Source organism: Convolutriloba macropyga, chromosome 5 (genome assembly GCF_964194025.1).
Source record: "Convolutriloba macropyga chromosome 5, txConMacr16.3, whole genome shotgun sequence".
Lineage (NCBI taxonomy): Eukaryota > Metazoa > Xenacoelomorpha > Acoela > Convolutidae > Convolutriloba > Convolutriloba macropyga.
Window position 1 is genome coordinate 4,693,561 of NC_134472.1, and position 19,261 is coordinate 4,712,821.

Below are 19,261 nucleotides of genomic sequence, written 5' to 3' on the forward strand. Positions count from 1 at the left end.
CAGCTATAAAAAAATAGGCTAAGAAAATGTCAATTTATTGTTTCAGTTATAATTTCTCGATTGCCCAACGGCTTCATTCCATATTTTATCTAGTTCTCTAAAAGTTTAACATTAAGTTCACGAAAAATCTCTGAATATAAAAATTTATTGCTTAAAACTAAACGAGTGAAGGCTTTTACAACAGTTTGTGCAGTCATAGGGCCATACTTTAATTAACTTAATTTAACGGTCACTGAACAATAAAAGTGATTGATTGAATACGACGCGAACCCTAATTGTGAACGCAAATCGGGTTATTTTGATTTCGGCACAGAAAATGTCACAATTAGTGGCATGGTACTATTGTTCTCACAATTGGAGTGGTTGGTTTTATACTTGTACTGATTGTATTTTACTCTTGTTTAGGGACTCTAATCATGTGAATAATTCGCAATTAAAAGGATTCCCGGTGGCCTTTGATTTTGCGAAGAGTAGCGAATGCCGCTCCCCTTTTGATCATGCTTCTTTTCCCTGTCTTTGACCATTTGTGTGCTGCCTTGTGTTGTATGCACCGCCATTATCAAGGTCTCTTTGATGATTAGTGATGTTAAAATGGATGTATGTCGATTGCTCCCCGTAATGAGGGTCCTCAGGCTATGTAAAGTACGTGATATACATCGTTGAGTTTATTACTGATAATTTTGGTCCGATAACTCTTTACTGAAGAGCAAACAATTGTCGAACGGCCTTGGCAATATTTCAATAATAGGTAGAAATTAATGAAGGGACGGGATAGGATGTATTAAAGCTTATTTATAGATTTTAACCCGCCTCTTAATATGTTATTAGAGGTACATTTAGAGAACACCATCGAATAGGAGTTATATTTTGGGCAGAAGACTTATTAGCACTACTGATCTAACTTATAGAATGTTTTTTTTAGCTAAATTGAATGTGAACATGGTTCTGTTCTTTTAGATATCTCTTTTAATAATCTATTTAGCATTTAAAGATTTTCTATTTGCTTCGCCCCAGTCCTCCTGCCCCTCCCGTCCACCCATATCCATCTGAACCCCAATTATACATATTTTAGCATCAGTGTGTTGTTGTGATCTTGAAATTGCATTTTTTGCAATCATTTAACCGTATAACTATAGCGTAACGAAGTCGAATGGGTTTTGTTTATAGAATTGTTTTGGCTTTTCAGGTGTTCGTGGCGGTAGTTGAATTCTGTAGACTTCTTTTCAATCGTAATTCAAACTGATTTGAATAGAAGCTTGTTACTTAAGGAATATTCAGATACCATTTGACTAAAGTTTTCTTGGTATAAATCATTTTTACCATTTGACGATGCAACTAAACTTTACGCATTTAAGGTAATTAAATTGTAGGTAAGCATGCAATAATATTGTTTGTTTTCTTTCCGCTCATTTTTTATGTGAAAAACTGGCTTTATCGAACTTTGTCCAGCTAATGCGTGAAATTTGCCAATTCAGAATAAAGTATTCCGAAGTACCAAAAAAGTACGTTGTTGGGGTTAAAAAGACTGGTTACCTTGGAGGCAGAAAATATTAAAAAATATCCAGGGGAAACTGCCGAATTTTGGATTTCGTTTCCAAGACCGTCGTCACTATTTCGTTGTCAAAAGTTTTATAAACGTATTGATTTAATTTTTATTTTTGACTTTATTGTAGTTCTATACAACTCCTAGATTTTTGAATGGAAATGCAACAAGTTATATTATTTTGCTTGACATCCTCCTTAATGGTAGTTTTCATGTTTAAATTTAATGGTCAGATCTGAGAAAAAAGTACAAATGTTCTTCAGTGCTGGTTAAGGTTATTGCTTGCTAGCTTTATTTTGTCGAATCATTTCTTCCCTGTTCGCTAATTGTTTCTTAATGCATGCTGTTCGTACAAAATGGATGTGTATGTTCTTGTATTTGCTATTATATATATATATATATATATATATATATATATATATATATATATATATATATATATATATATATATATATATATATATTAAGGAATGCGGAAAATAGTCTGGAAAATTTAAATACACAAAGCGTGCTCAAAACGAGAAAACTTGTCAAGCTTAAGGAGAAAATTACTGCGTCTCAAAAACTACCCGAATTCTTAATTTGTTTTACTAAAGTGAAATTTTCAACCGGCTAAAATTGATTTAAAAAATATCCCTTGAATGTAAAGTCTTCCAACTAAAGTGTTTTTAAGTCCTGTTGTAAGCTAGCATCTAGTAGTCTGTTTCTCGTAATTGCAGGAGGACGGTCACATAGTTGCTCGAATACATTTTGTTTCTCTTAATGAATGCTGCGTTTCGTATTGAATGAAAATATTCACTTTTTCAGTTTTTGATTTAAAAAATACGTTTACTTTGATACTGCGCTTTTTGTAAATCCTCAGATTTTGGAGAAAAAATAGTATGGAGTCCAACTTTGAGACAAGTAATAAGGTGTCAGGTGTTGAGTTGTGGTGAGATAAAAGTTTCTAAAATTTCGTTTTAGCGACAGAAAACTTCAATTATAGTTTTTTGAGATCATTTTACAGCGTAATTTTTAATTAGTTGCGTAATTTTTTATCAAATTTTTTCAGTCTTGACGACACTGGACTGTCGGTAGAATGTTGTTTGAAGCTAATCGCGTGTTTTGTCTGTTTTTATATGATATTTCATATTTATCATATGAGATTTCATATTTATGATATTTTCACTTCTTAGAATAACGAATTCGTTTTCTGCTATTCGAAAATGTGAAATGCTTTGATTTTTGATGCATCTCGAACGAGCTAAACATTGGTTGTCAACTTATTGGTTTGATTTGTTTGCTTAATAAGATAGCAAGCTTTTTTAAAGTATAATTTTTTATTACGGGAAACTGGTTTGTTAGCTTATAGGTTCAAAAATTTTGCTTTAAAGAAAATTTCATAAAATCGTTAAGGAATCAAAATCTGTTTACTTGGCTTGGCACCTTTGTGAATGTGAAGGAAATGCTAATCTTTATGTTCTCTTTTCTTTAATCTTCTCTAAATTTAGTTCAATAAAGGAATTAATTAAATTACAGACCATGTCACTGACGGCATACTAATTGCAATTATCAAAGTGGATGCTGAATGAGGTTAAAAAACCAATTTTAGACAATTCTTCACGGTACAAAATTTCGCCGTTGTTCCTCAAATTTTTTATAGAAGTGATCACTATGGTGATGTATTAGCAAAATTTTCTGTGAAAAGTTTCGTTAACTGTTCACAGATCTCAAAGTTAAACTGAAACTTGATTTTCTGATTCATACTCTGATGTATACGTGTAGCGTGAAAGCGTAGAGATGTCCAATAATCTCGAATTTTAGAAAAAAAATGCAATAGAAATAATAATCAAGAAAGGGCGTACGAAATAGCAATTGTCCATGAAATATGTCATGTCATGTATTCTATCTAGACGTCAATAAGATGAAGGTGAAGTCAATTTTGACGCCATTCCCTCCCAATATTGATTGAAGTCAGAAATGAGGTGTATTAGAAGACCCTTAGAATTTTCACAGTAAATGAATGTTCAATTTTGTCAAGTTGATGGTATTTTTTTTAAAATAGGTTTTCACCAACAATCAGGTAGTATAAAGTCAAGTTTTTTAAAACATCCATAGATGATTTCGAAATTACAGTTTTACAGTGGCACAGTAAAAGGTGCTGCTTAATTTTGAGAAAATGTTCCACTTTCAAATTTGCAAAGCGAGGTTCAATTCAAAATTAAATTCAATATTTAAACAGAGATCTGACGAAATGGGCTCATAGCATTTGTGCTTAAGACAATCTAATTGCTGCTATATAATAGATAAGTATTATTACAGAAATATTTCAAAAATAATAAGAAAAAATTAAATAATTTTTTTAACGTTTTCACTAATGGTTTTAACGTTTCCTGTAATTTTCCAACAGATAGTACTAACTATCCTAAAACAAACTTTAATGAGCTTTAATGTTTATAATGCAACATAGATGATTAAATGAATGTTTTGACAATAACTTTTTGACAAGTTAAAGTAATTTCAATAAACAGAGCTAACGCCTTGAAAATTTGTTGTTTCAAAAGTTGTCCCTGAAAGTTATATGCTTATAGTTTTTTCAAAAAACCTACGAAACTTCATTATCCTAACTAAACTGCATGTCACAAGACTTCGTCTTCTTAGCCATTGTCGACAATGGCTACTAATTCATGGTGATCAGCTGTTGTGCAAATTTACGGGGCATTTTCTTAATGACGGTTCAATTTCAGTTACTCTGATCCAGTCGTTCGGTAGCGTGAAAATTGAGAAAATTGAACGATAATTTGTCAGACAATTTATAGAGCTGATCTCAAAAGCTTCTTAATGCTGATAGATTTTTGAAAACATACCCTCGACGGCTTTATCATATTTACGAAATTCTTTGTCCCATTATGAAATTGTTTGGAAATCTAAAAAGACCGAGATGGTCATTTTTTACTTGTACTAATAAATTATGGGCCTGAAACTTTTTTCCGATCGGAAGGTTCCTGGTTATAGCGAAAGCGTCCCATCTTTTCTTGTACACATTACTTTTTAAAAATGTGTTGGCGATGTCTGTTTTTAAAATATAATAATGAAATAAAAATTTATGAAACCTTGTTTTGGATTACACTATCTTGTTCATTGACTGTTTCTGTGTAACAACTTGAAGATGGTATATTCCTGGTGCAAACTAGCCACTATATGCTACGACTAAAAACTCATTTCCAGTTGACTTAGTTTTGACGGAATGTCTCCATAACAAAAAAGATAAATGTGTGTTTATCCAAGAAAGAATTGACAGTGCGTCATCATTACAAAGTTCATTTGATTACACATTTGATCTGTTCACACATTTTGAATATTTCTGAAGTCAAATCGGAGTTTTGATTTAATGAACGCCAAATCAGGAACTGGAGCGAAAAAGCGAGTGTTTACGGCGTGAAATTGTTTCACTCTCTTTGTAAAATGGGGTGAGAAAATGGTGTTTGAACAAAAATTCGCTTTTGAGCTAGTGGATTTTTCTTCACATGCCGCAGCTTGACATTGTTTTAAATGTTTTACAATTTTTTCATCAATTTTTAATATGGGTTTTCGATCCTATTCCTAGTCCTTTCCAGGTCTGTTTGTTTTTTACATTCAAGACTTTAAGAAGTACACTGGACATTTATTTCTCCAACTGATTTTTGTTCAACTATTAAGACACATAGGTTGCTTTTATTCAAAAAGAAGTTTGCGGAAGTGTAATTGTAGTACAAGAAGTATAACACGATGATATATTTAAATTGATAATTTTCCTCTCTAAGTGTATTTTTGTGTTCGCTGTTTTTTTTATCAAAGTCATCTAGGCTTTTCTTATTTGAAATGTCAACACTTAGTGTATTAGATAATTCATGTCAACAATGATCTCCAGACTTACACACATGCAACGCTCGCAGAATGCGGCACTGAGAACCATAACAAGATACCTAAAGATGACAGCCATTGGTGATCTATGCAATGAGGCTTAAACACTGCCGTTCAAGGAGCACACCGAGATGATCTGCAAACATTTGATAGGCTTGTTTAAACCTTTAAGCCACAATTTTGCTCTGACAACTCGACCTCAAGGCGCTCGCCGCCTTCGACCGACACACTTATCCAGCTTTCTGCCGTCCTGTGAAGAATATGTAGAAGATCTGGAACCAAAGAGCTTCCAGAAAATTCTGAAATGTGTTCACACGGAAGCAGTCGGCTCTTATCCAGAGCAAACGTTCCCAAAGTATACTCAAAAATGTTCCAGCTCTGAAGTTAGAAGTATAAGAAAAAAAAACTGCGCAGAAAAACCCGAACCACTTTAGCCCAATTAAGGACTGGGTACTCTAAATATCTGATATGCTACACCAACAGAATCAACCCCGAAATCGCCGAAACGTGCCCATGTCGCTAACAAACAGGACATTCTACCATACATATCTTTAATTGTCTTAAACTGCTTGAGGGCTTACATCAAGATTGGTCAGAGTTGGATGAGTGAAGTTTGAACGCTTTTGACCTCTGGCATTTTTCTCAATGCTCCCATACGAGTTCCACACTCGGAGGTTGTATAGAAGTTATTAAAGCCCCCTAGAAGTTATATTGGGCGATGCGTAGGTGTTGCCTGTCACTTTTTGCCTCTCTTTTTGATTGCCATCATTTCGCCTGAGTTGGGAAGCTCGTTAGCCGTAGCCTAACCTCTTTTTCAGTCACTTTTTGTGCCCCCACATTGTACACCTTTCATGCTCCATTTAATAACACCCCTGAAATATTTTCTACCCCTGAAAAGCCACCCTGACAATCAGAATGTAATGTGCTGAGGGCGTTTCTTTCCCCATTGCCGTTTCTCGAATTTTAGAAAAAAAAATGCAATAGAAATAATAATCAAGAAAGGGCGTACGAAATAGCAATTGTCCATGAAATATGTCATGTCATGTATTCTATCTAGACGTCAATAAGATGAAGGTGAAGTCAATTTTGACGCCATTCCCTCCCAATATTGATTGAAGTCAGAAATGAGGTGTATTAGAAGACCCTTAGAATTTTCACAGTAAATGAATGTTCAATTTTGTCAAGTTGATGGTATTTTTTTTAAAATAGGTTTTCACCAACAATCAGGTAGTATAAAGTCAAGTTTTTTAAAACATCCATAGATGATTTCGAAATTACAGTTTTACAGTGGCACAGTAAAAGGTGCTGCTTAATTTTGAGAAAATGTTCCACTTTCAAATTTGCAAAGCGAGGTTCAATTCAAAATTAAATTCAATATTTAAACAGAGATCTGACGAAATGGGCTCATAGCATTTGTGCTTAAGACAATCTAATTGCTGCTATATAATAGATAAGTATTATTACAGAAATATTTCAAAAATAATAAGAAAAAATTAAATAATTTTTTTAACGTTTTCACTAATGGTTTTAACGTTTCCTGTAATTTTCCAACAGATAGTACTAACTATCCTAAAACAAACTTTAATGAGCTTTAATGTTTATAATGCAACATAGATGATTAAATGAATGTTTTGACAATAACTTTTTGACAAGTTAAAGTAATTTCAATAAACAGAGCTAACGCCTTGAAAATTTGTTGTTTCAAAAGTTGTCCCTGAAAGTTATATGCTTATAGTTTTTTCAAAAAACCTACGAAACTTCATTATCCTAACTAAACTGCATGTCACAAGACTTCGTCTTCTTAGCCATTGTCGACAATGGCTACTAATTCATGGTGATCAGCTGTTGTGCAAATTTACGGGGCATTTTCTTAATGACGGTTCAATTTCAGTTACTCTGATCCAGTCGTTCGGTAGCGTGAAAATTGAGAAAATTGAACGATAATTTGTCAGACAATTTATAGAGCTGATCTCAAAAGCTTCTTAATGCTGATAGATTTTTGAAAACATACCCTCGACGGCTTTATCATATTTACGAAATTCTTTGTCCCATTATGAAATTGTTTGGAAATCTAAAAAGACCGAGATGGTCATTTTTACTTGTACTAATAAATTATGGGCCTGAAACTTTTTTCCGATCGGAAGGTTCCTGGTTATAGCGAAAGCGTCCCATCTTTTCTTGTACACATTACTTTTTAAAAATGTGTTGGCGATGTCTGTTTTTAAAATATAATAATGAAATAAAAATTTACGAAACCTTGTTTTGGATTACACTATCTTGTTCATTGACTGTTTCTGTGTAACAACTTGAAGATGGTATATTCCTGGTGCAAACTAGCCACTATATGCTACGACTAAAAACTCATTTCCAGTTGACTTAGTTTTGACGGAATGTCTCAATAACAAAAAAGATAAATGTGTGTTTATCCAAGAAAGAATTGACAGTGCGTCATCATTACAAAGTTCATTTGATTACACATTTGATCTGTTCACACATTTTGAATATTTCTGAAGTCAAATCGGAGTTGTGATTTAATGAACGCCAAATCAGGAACTGGAGCGAAAAAGCGAGTGTTTACGGCGTGAAATTGTTTCACTCTCTTTGTAAAATGGGGTGAGAAAATGGTGTTTGAACAAAAATTCGCTTTTGAGCTAGTGGATTTTTCTTCACATGCCGCAGCTTGACATTGTTTTAAATGTTTTACAATTTTTTCATCAATTTTTAATATGGGTTTTCGATCCTATTCCTAGTCCTTTCCAGGTCTGTTTGTTTTTTACATTCAAGACTTTAAGAAGTACACTGGACATTTATTTCTCCAACTGATTTTTGTTCAACTATTAAGACACATAGGTTGCTTTTATTCAAAAAGAAGTTTGCGGAAGTGTAATGGTAGTACAAGAAGTATAACACGATGATATATTTAAATTGATAATTTTCCTCTCTAAGTGTATTTTTGTGTTCGCTGTTTTTTTTTATCAAAGTCATCTAGGCTTTTCTTATTTGAAATGTCAACACTTAGTGTATTAGATAATTCATGTCAACAATGATCTCCAGACTTACACACATGCAACGCTCGCAGAATGCGGCACTGAGAACCATAACAAGATACCTAAAGATGACAGCCATTGGTGATCTATGCAATGAGGCTTAAACACTGCCGTTCAAGGAGCACACCGAGATGATCTGCAAACATTTGATAGGCTTGTTTAAACCTTTAAGCCACAATTTTGCTCTGACAACTCGACCTCAAGGCGCTCGCCGCCTTCGACCGACACACTTATCCAGCTTTCTGCCGTCCTGTGAAGAATATGTAGAAGATCTGGAACCAAAGAGCTTCCAGAAAATTCTGAAATGTGTTCACACGGAAGCAGTCGGCTCTTATCCAGAGCAAACGTTCCCAAAGTATACTCAAAAATGTTCCAGCTCTGAAGTTAGAAGTATAAGAAAAAAAACTGCGCAGAAAAACCCGAACCACTTTAGCCCAATTAAGGACTGGGTACTCTAAATATCTGATATGCTACACCAACAGAATCAACCCCGAAATCGCCGAAACGTGCCCAGGTCGCTAACAAACAGGACATTCTACCTTACATATCTTTAATTGTCTTAAAAAGACAACAGACCTTACAGTGCAATCCTTGTGGACGCAACCGATAGACGCACCAATCTTTCTGCGCCTACCAGTCGACTGATTCAAGACCGCTACTACAGCAACAACTGCTTTGAAGATTTTTTGATAATTAGTTTTTTCTGCATCTATAACTTCAACTTTGGAGGTGATTTAGTTGTATGCGCTTATAAAGGGAATGGAATAGATGGTAACTCTGTTTCGTAAATCAGTTTAAGCAAAAATTAAAACTCTAAGAGGCAAATTTTGTACCCTACAGTCACGCGCCTTAGAGGCACAGTTCGTGTGCCTGTTTAAACTACCCAAAGCATGTTCTGAGTGCATTCAGCATAAGTGATTTAGCACAAATTGAACAGCGTGCTATTTTGAGTTTATTTTTTTACCGAAATTGAATTAGGTTTCTAAGAATAGAAATTTGAGCATTTTCTATGCATAAGACTGCTTGAGGGCTTACATCAAGATTGGTCAGAATTGGATGAGTGAAGTTTGAACGCTTTTGACCTCTGGCATATTTCTCAATGCTCCCATACGAGTTCCACACTCGGAGGTTGTATAGAAGTTATTAAAGCCCCCTAGAAGTTATATTGGGCAATGCGTAGGTGTTGCCTGTCACTTTTTGCCTCTCTTTTTGATTGCCATCATTTCGCCTGAGTTGGGAAGCTCGTTAGCCGTAGCCTAACCTCTTTTTCAGTCACTTTTTGTGCCCCCACATTGTACACCTTTCATGCTCCATTTAATAACACCCCTGAAATATTTTCTACCCCTGAAAAGCCACCCTGACAATCAGAATGTAATGTGCTGAGGGCGTTTCTTTCCCCATTGCCGTTTTTGATCATTAAAATTAAGATATATACCACCAATGCGCGACCGCTTTTTGCGAGTGTACTGAATGTGCACCCGGGCACCGCGTGAACGCTTTGTGATTCCCGTGTTACTGCTCGCGATTGTTAGGGTGAAACGAAACACAATTTCAATTTCATTGAAACGTGACTATGGAACGGCTAATCAAATCAGAAATAAAATCAAATTTGTTTTGTGCTAAATTTGTCATGTTAATATTAAGATCAAAGAGCTGAAGCTCAAGTGAAACAAATAAAAGAAGCTCTTATTGGGTGCATTTTTTTCCACACGGAAAGGACACATTATAGTGGGGAAGAAAAAGCTACAATTTTTAAATTCTTCAAAAAAAATTAGGTAGCAAAATTTTTAGTAGTCATTTGACATAACTCAAAAAACGTCAGCTGATAAAACACATTCAATTATTTCCTTTAGTAGTTTAGTAGTTAGTAGTACTTTAGTAGTTTTAACTATGCAAATTTAGTTTCCACCTTATAGGGGAAAAACGGGCTATCAGATTTGTTTCTATTTTGCAAAATAAGGTAGTTGAAACTTTTATACTTGGTCAATTGATATCATTCAGCGGGCGAAAAATTTTGTTTTTAAATGTCGAAAATGATTCCATTTTACTTAGTCATTTGACATCATTCAAGACATAGATAAAGAAAATATCAGCTGATAAGACCCACTCAATCATAGCCCTGACTTCATTTTGAGGAATTTTCACTAAGATTTTAAAGTGTACACGGCTGTGTATTTATGTGAAATGGAAGAACTTGTCAATTTTACCTTGTTTGCGATTATTAAGGGAATCCTTATCAAGTGTCATTCATCATTTATTTTTGAATGAAGAGTTCATTGGAAAAAGCTCAATTGAAAGAGTAAAGTCAATTTCAGGACTCAAATGTTGGTTAAAAACATGGCTCCGAACGCGCATGAGACTATCATTTGGACTACCAATAAGCACATTAGGGCGCAATTGATATCTGTGGTCCTCTCTTTGAAAAGAGTAATTTTAAAATAATTTTTAAAAGCTGTTATGATAACTCTTGCCTATATTCGTATGTATGTTAATTAATATATTCCAAAATATTTCTAAGTCAGATCCTTATTCGAGTTAAAGATGTCGGGTGCTGTTTTGAATATTTTATGGTGGGGGTACCAAAGCTTTGCCCATATAAAAACGTTCCTTTTCTGCTCCGAGATTCAATCAAATAACCAAATGTTTTCAATCGAGAATCCAGTAATAATAAACTTTACTATGTACTTGGGATAATTTATATATTCGTTTCGCAAATTTCAAGCAGAAATTTTCACTGAAATTTAAAATAATTTGCTTTGCCCTACATTGTCACTCTGAAGTTTCGTATAGCTTTATTTAGTTTAAGACGCGTGAAGGTTAGAACAGAAACTGTATAGCTTTTGAACATTTATTCGCACATTTATTCTTACTTTGCCTTTCGCAATTGGGTCTCAGAAGATTCTACGCAGCCAATCAGGTCTTGGAGGAATTGACGATCCCAATTGGGTTGTTAAACTTTATAATATATCAGCACTACTGTAAAGTGTAAAAGTTTTCACATCTATTTCAGGTCTATTGGGTGGTTGTGGCGTGAATGGCTCCGCTGTTCATTCTAGTGGCAGTGGAGGAAGTGGTACGGGTCGCCTGGAGTACATGGAGTGCTACGAGTGTGTACAAGGAAATGTCAAAGTGGACCCATATATATTCCAACAGTTCGGCAGGGCTAGAGATTCGCCTGTTCCCGGAAACGTAGTCTTCGATGACCACTGGAGGTCCAGGTGAGTGCCCCCTTCTGAGCTTCGATTTGAAGGTTTTCCGTTAAAGCGAATAATGGGATCTACTTTGGGATCTACTCCCCCCCCCCCTCCCTCCACTGGCATCTTAGGGGGCATATAACTTTTGCGCCCCTGGCCGCACGTGCTAATTTTTTTCTTAGTAACGTGCTATATTACAACACATAATTTGTAATGGGGGTAGAAAAAACACCGGGGGTAAGGGAACAGCATTGATCCTAGATTTGTACCAAATGGGGGCAGTTAGTTACTATGCATTCATTAAGCAGGGCGCTAAGCATCTTCTGCGACATCTGTAGTTACTACTACCCAAACGCTAATTGTTTTAATGCTCTTAAACATTGACCGTTCGCTTGCAATGTGCAATTTTTCGCAAAAAATTCCTGAACCTTAAACCAGTAATACAAGGTGATGGAACTTTTGACTCGAATTATTTAATTACATCTCCTGTGAATTATTTAGAAATTTGATTCTCATCATGTTTTTGTTGATTTGATTAAAGATGGTTGTAAATAGCCCAATCGCTAGTCAATTGTCTTGAGAATTACCACCACCCATTGGCTTGTCCACTGCTGGAAGATAGTAATGATGCCATATGAATCAACATCGGTATGCAAGTTGGATTCTATACCAACAATAGCAGTCATTTTGTACCTATATTTATGTAGACTACTCAAATTAAAACAAAATCTGAATCTGTTGCTTTTCTGTGCCTGTCAATTTGCCTCATACCCTCAGACAGTCCTAGCACTTAAAACCATAAAACGTTACTTTTCAACCTCGCGCTTAGTCTTCAAGTTAAAGTTATGTAAAAAGTTTGTCCATTGATAAATCTCATCCAAAACGTGATATCAGTTGAAACCTATATGTCAAACTTAATACTGACTTTTGCGCTGCAGTATGAAACTTAAGCTTCAGTAAAATAAAATCTGACTGTTTTGGTCAAATGATTTAGTGACAAAAGAAGCAGCGTCTTTTAAATGCTATTGTTAACTAAAATGATTTTTTAATTGTTGGGTATAAAGGCGTCAAAAAATTCAAGCAATTAAAACTTAATTTAATCTAACTTTTCTGAACATCATAACTTGCCTGAAAAGAAACCTTTGCCCTTATTTTTTGCAGTTTGTAATTGTTAATGTAATAAACGGAAAAACTGAATTCGCAGCTTCAAATTGGTCACAGCTTTGTCGCCGATGCAATAGTAAGAGAATTGTTTTGAGCCGATTTGATTTAATGCCAAAGTGATGAATTGCTTTCAAACGATGTTTGCAGCAATTATATTGCTCTTGTTTGGTCTCTTTTATTGCGCTTTTTTGCTGTACCGAGTTATCGTCGGATAGTTTTTTTGTCTGACCATTTTTCATTCTCCGAAACGGGATAATCATGTATAGAGCCCTGAGGGCATGAAATCGCTGAGCATTTCTCCTTGAGCATCACTATTATTCTCTAAGTGTAAAAATCGAGGAAACTGCAGCAAAGTCAAAATCGATGTGTGAGAGGAATTTGATGGCAGTTAAACGCCCACCAAACTCACATTTCTCTTTCCGTTCAGCAACCCCCCTCAATTAAGTCACTTGATATACCGTAATTGCACCCCTTTTCCCATCTCAGTTCACCTTCAATAGCCAACCACTCGCCAGTTTTTTCAGAGCAGTTCACGCAGTTCACTTTTATTCTTGAGGAATATTAACTGCTCTCGTTTAATGATTTCTCGTTTAATTAAAACTCTCGTTTAATAATTTCAGGCATCTAAATTGTTTTACGCAATAATTGGCAGCAGTTTACACAAAAAGTCAATCGAATTCCTCAATTGAGTGTGAAGAAACTGGATTTAATTTAATCAACGCTCGTTGCAGTAACAACAGTTGCATAACTTACCGATTAATTTTTAGTGCACTATGAACAGTACAAAAATCTTTAACAGTGGCGAAATTCGGCTTTCGTATCAAACTATATTTTAGCCGCTATTTTCTCGCCATTGTAACCATGTGAAGAGTGGCGAGGAAAGAATGGCGGAAAAGATAGTCCAATCAATTTCATTGTGGTGAAAAATATGCAACTGTTGTAATCGGAACAAGGCTTTATTAGAACCATTGCCACACGGTTATTATCGCCCTCTATTCAGTATCGCCCTATACAACTCGGCTTTGCCGCAGAGTTTGATAACTTCCCGATGGCAATAACAACCGTGTGGTTATATTCATTTCTGTTCCAGACCTCCTTCGGCTCAAGCCCCGGCGAGGACACAATTTGTACTGGATGGCGATGTGTGCCCTGCGAGGAGAGACCACGCTGAAGGGAGTGAAAAGTTCCCTACCAGAAGTTGCAAAGTCAATCGATGTGTGGTAAGTTTTGTTTTAATGAACGCATAAATTTTAAAGCTGTTACTTAATTCTATATTTGTCTTTTTAATGGTATATTGCGACCAACCAGTGTCAGGACAAAATACCCAATACACAACTGAATACACAAGGAATTTTATGTAGCAGATTGGATGTTTTCCGTTTGTGCCCCCCCCCCCCCCAAGCTTAGTGGGTGCATATTATTTGCACCCCCAGACGCACGTGCCATATTTTTTTTACAATGATAATCTGTGTAATGACACGTGCTCTGTAACTGGGGGGAGCATAACATACGGGGGGGGGGGGGCACAAACGGAAAACATGCAGCAGATATGAAAAAGTTTTCTATTTTTTTAAGTATTTTGTCAGATTCATGCAATAGTAAATTAATGTGGTGCCCACCCAGTCGTCTCTATCTTAGTCTCATTAGTGGGCAAATTGGTAGTGTGTTCACATTGATCCCCTCATAGTGGTCAATACTTGGCCTGTAGGCGACGGAACTGCCTGCATATTTTATCTCCCAAGGTGAAATGGCCACCATGGAAGAGTAATGCCACGTGACAAACTGAACAACTAACAGAATTAAGTTCTCACTTTTCACACTGTGGTATAAGGGGGAGTGGTTGTGATTTGATTAAGTGAAGAATAATGCCGACTGATCTGTCCCACTAGCCATAGACACTCCAATACATTCCACATTGCTATATAGTGGGAGTGTAGTTAGAGTGGGTTGCCTTCTTAGACTTTTCACCTCTTTTCTAATTCAATCAATCAATCTTGTGCCTTTGTTTGTCGCTCGCAAGTTCAAACTTGAATATCTGTAACATATATTGTGCTGTGATGGATGTCTTGAGGTAATAGCCAGAGCTGTTAAGTCCCGTAGTATCACTTTTGTTCTCAGCTCATGTAATGAAGCGAAGAATTAAGCTAGGCCGGCCTTTTTCTTCTGTCAATTTTAACCCCCCTCCCCCCCCCCCCAAAAAAAATAAAATGTAGGAATAGCAAATATATGGGTTAGGGGTCTTTCCAAATATACGGGTCTTTCCCATGGGTTAGGGAATAGCTAAGTTCGGATCTTTCCCATTATAGCCCCCACGTTGGGCAAATGGGTAAGACCCCCCCCCCCCCCGTAAATAGGTAAGACGGGGCTATAATGGGTAAGTTCTCTTAGAGCTGAATGTTACTGCAAACGGGATTTTGGAATTTTGTTATAATGATATATGAGGCTGCAAACATTCTAAGGTCAGAACTTGACATGAAATTAAAATTTCCTTTCACGATAGAATTATTCACGAGCAAAAATTAGTGTGAAACCACTGATATGCAAGGTACACATCTCTAATGGCACTCTAAGAAATTTGCCACCCCCTACGAAAATGAACAAAAAGAGAAAAATTTTTTCATCAAAATTTGATTACTCAACACTTGTGACCAGAATGATATTTTGAACACAAAATTGGATACCAGATTTTACGGTTTGTGGGTATGAGTTCTTCTCAAAACGAATTCCTACTCCTATAATTGCAGCAATTTGAAAACGATTATTATTTCTCTGAAATTTGATCGTATCAGCAAATTATTCAAATCTATCCTAATTAACTTTTTATCAATCCTTGTTCTTTTAAAAAGTTTTTACAGTTACATTGTTTAAAAAATTATTTGGATCTGCTCCTATTGCATGTTCTTAACTGCTAATAAACGAAGGTCCATGATTGCATTCCTTCGATTTGAAACTTTTCGCGCACCTTAGAATCAACAAAAATTAATAACAAGAGCAATTGTTGTGAAAATGATTGGTAAATTTGTAATCGAATATTACCCAAAAATAGAGAATATCACTAATTTCCTTGCGAAGCGACCTATGTTTTTTCTGTCATTTGGTCGAAATAGATATTTTAATGGCAGTGCTCAGTGATCCAGTCAGATCCGTAAACTGTCCTTTTCGAGTGTACAATGGTTTTATGTGTAATGCAAAGATAACTTGACGCTTTCTGATCTTGAACTTTTGTCATGTGTTATATTTTGATATTTATTTATACTCACAGGAATTATCTCTCTCTTTCTTTCTCTCTCTCTCTCTCTCTCTCTCTCTCTCTCTCTCTTTACTAAGTGGACACTTACGGTTGCTTCGGAAAACATATCAACTTACATTTTTTTCTGATTACATTATTTTCAATCTTGAACACTTGAGCTAACTTTGGTAATGAAATTCCACGGGCCTACTTTTGATTATTTAATTGCTCTTGAACTACTTTTGAAGCAATTATTGTAAAAGTGCGTTTCTGTTGTAATGCAATTTTTTTGCTCGACTTTTTTTCCGAAACATTTCGATTTTACTTCTTCATTGACTTCGTTACGCTTGACTAATTGGTTTTTTTTCTTGACTTATTTTGCTCTTATTGAAAAAATAAATCTCAGTTGCAAAAACAAAAGCGACAAAAACTACGAGAGAATAAGTGCCTGATAGCTGAGTTGTAAGTGAAGTCTAGGACTCTGGACGGCGCGGTTTCGAATCCGTCCCCAGTGGGCTATCCCCAGTGGGCTACTTTTGCATTCATAAAAAAGTTTTTCTTTGCCACAGCCCCCTCTGAAGTACAGTGCCTCGCCTATCGATCGAGAGCAATTTGTCCGACGATAGTTTGTTTTCAAAAAGCGATTTCAGTTGTTCATTTTATGCTGACTTAGTAGCTTTGATTTCAAAATTGTTGTGTCTTCAGTTTTTGGTACCTTTAGGTTTTAAGCCTGTTCTAGTAATGTACATCCCAAGATCATTTTCATTTTTGCAGTTTTCGATTCAGGAAAAAAATATATTTCGTTCTGAAAGTTGAATTGGACGGTCACAGTCTCTTCTGGTTCAAAATGTTTTTCGATTTATGTTTTGGATGCTGTATTAAAATGTGATGATCTGCGCTGACCATTTTTAATCAATTATTGGCCCGGAGTCACCACCTAGTATATTTCAGTACTGAGCCATTACACAACCAATACTGAACAGTACTGAATCAAGTCTAATTCAAGCGTACTTCAGTTCTAATTCTTCGCTGAAAAACAGTTCTGAATCAGTCTTCTTCAAGTATATTTCTTCATCAGCATGCAGAGTAAAAAAACATAGTTTTGAGAACCGGCTCTCAATACTGTGCTGCATTTAGGCCTTTTTTTTGTTTTTTTTAACTAAATCAATTTTGTCTTGTGTCAGTCAAACGAACATCCAACTTATGCCTACTTTATTCTGCTCAAATTTGATTTTGAAAACTAAGTACTAATATATTTCAATCTTCTTTCCCGCCCTCATTTGTCAGTTTTTGTTATTATTTTTTTCTGTACACGCCTATCCGCTTTGTCAAGCTTGCTTTTGTCTTGAACTGCAAAAGTGCAATGTCTTCATTAAATGAACGCTAGATTTTGAAAAAAGGTTGAACAGCAGGAGAGCATTATTGAGTACTTTGGTTCCACTTTCATTTAATTGAAAATCACTTAATCAATAACCTCAGGGGGTGTGTAGTAATGTATGGGGTTTGTAGGTGCTTTCAGATTGAATGCTTAATCGGCTGATGTCATTTTGGTTTGCCCCGTAATGAAAATTCAAATGTTCGCTTAAAATGCTGAACTTTTCTATCAAATTTGGTTAAGTTTGGTACTAAATTACATTTAAAAGATGCCAAATTGCAATTTTTCCAGGAAATGTTTATTTTTTTTAAAAAAAATGAAAATTTCATTCTTTCAAATTTTTTTTTTCAAAATGAAAAAAAAATGTGAAAAATAGCGGACATATACAGATAGAAGAAATTGTGCAAAAAAACAGCTTCACGTAACATTGTGCAAAAAACAGCTGAAAAATGTCTGAAAGATCCAAGCCTTATTTATTTTTTCATATGCTAAACCCATTTTATAACCCCTTCCCTCGACTATCTGTCGCCTGTTAGGTTTATGATAACTGCTCTCCATTTTTCGTCCTAATATTACCAAGCAAATTAGTTCACACCTTGTGGGTGTAAGAAGGGATTTTTCGCCATGGGCTGTACATTTTATCGAGACGAGTGATAACAATTTCAAGATGTCGCCGCGCTTTGGCTCTAATGTAAAATTGATGGCTGCTGGCTATATGTAGTGGTAGTACTATGGGTGGAAGTTGTTCACACTCGGTTCTGACAGCTCAATTGAACCAATAAAAAAGTCGCCCAACCGAGACGCCCCGCGGCCTTCGTTACTTTCTAAAACTCTACTGCTTATAACATCACCCCAAATTCACTATCCTTTTCTTTTGATTCAAATCTCACACTAGCTTCAAACTAATGTCCAATAATGATGTATAATTTATGACACGGTTAACAGAAATCAAAAGTCAGCTTTGTTCTTTTTATCTTGTTTCAAATAGAAATCATATTGAATGACGGCCAATGGTTTTGAGATAGGTAATTGGAGCAAAACAGCGTTGCTGAGTATTGTAAATTTAGATTATTTTCAGAGTCCCTGTTAATGAAAATGCCCATGCATTATTCGTTGAGGGGAATTTTTTACCGAATTTTCCTTTTCTATAAAACTGTTTCTTAACATGATTTTCATTTTTCCTAGTGTAGTATGATAGTTTTTTTTAAAATATTAGTCGTAAGTGCTTTTAAATGCGATATATGTTTGCATAGATCTAGAAAACGGAGACCTTGCTTTTGTTATATTAAGTCATTATTTTTGATCGGCTAATATCTTGTTTTCGATTTCGTCGTCATGTGTTTTATGAACTTAGCGTTTGAGTTACTTCGGATGAGTATTTTTTCCTCTTAATCACTTTTTGTTTTAATGGATTGATGTTTTTCAACTTATTTTTAGGAAAATATTATGGCATGTTTTCCCAGCTTTACGTTAATTACTTTTAACTATATCTTTCTGTCTACGGAATTTTCGTGTGATCGATGCAAAATTTTTTACTATCAATCATTGTTCTAAAAAAGCAATTGTTTTTCTTGTTTTGAATAAATTCTAAGTAACTGAAATGGTAAAAATTTATGCTTTTTATTTGACAACTTGATTTTATGAGTTATAATTCGATTCGAGGTCTCTTAGTTTGCCAAAAGGCATTTTCCCATTTCAAGTTATTTCTTGGAAACTATTGAACTTAAAAAATAAGAAATTGTCTTATATTTCAAATATGTGACATAAAGGTGGGCTCAACGTATTCGAGTTAGTGAAAATTAAAGGTCAATCATCTTCAATTTTTTG

At 35.2% G+C, this 19,261-nt stretch overlaps 2 protein-coding genes across 2 annotated transcripts in view; both read left to right on the forward strand.

The window, feature by feature from the left end:
• Nucleotides 1–19,261, forward strand: part of LOC142339736 (uncharacterized) — a 169,655-nt gene that overhangs the window by 128,400 nt on the left and 21,994 nt on the right. The window lies entirely within an intron of this gene.
• Nucleotides 1–19,261, forward strand: part of LOC142339067 (uncharacterized) — a 55,763-nt gene that overhangs the window by 28,659 nt on the left and 7,843 nt on the right. Inside the window, exons 2-3 of the mRNA XM_075388728.1 lie at nucleotides 11,483–11,690; nucleotides 13,921–14,050. Coding sequence (XP_075244843.1) covers nucleotides 11,483–11,690; nucleotides 13,921–14,050 — 338 coding nt within the window. The remainder of the gene's footprint in view (nucleotides 1–11,482; nucleotides 11,691–13,920; nucleotides 14,051–19,261) is intronic.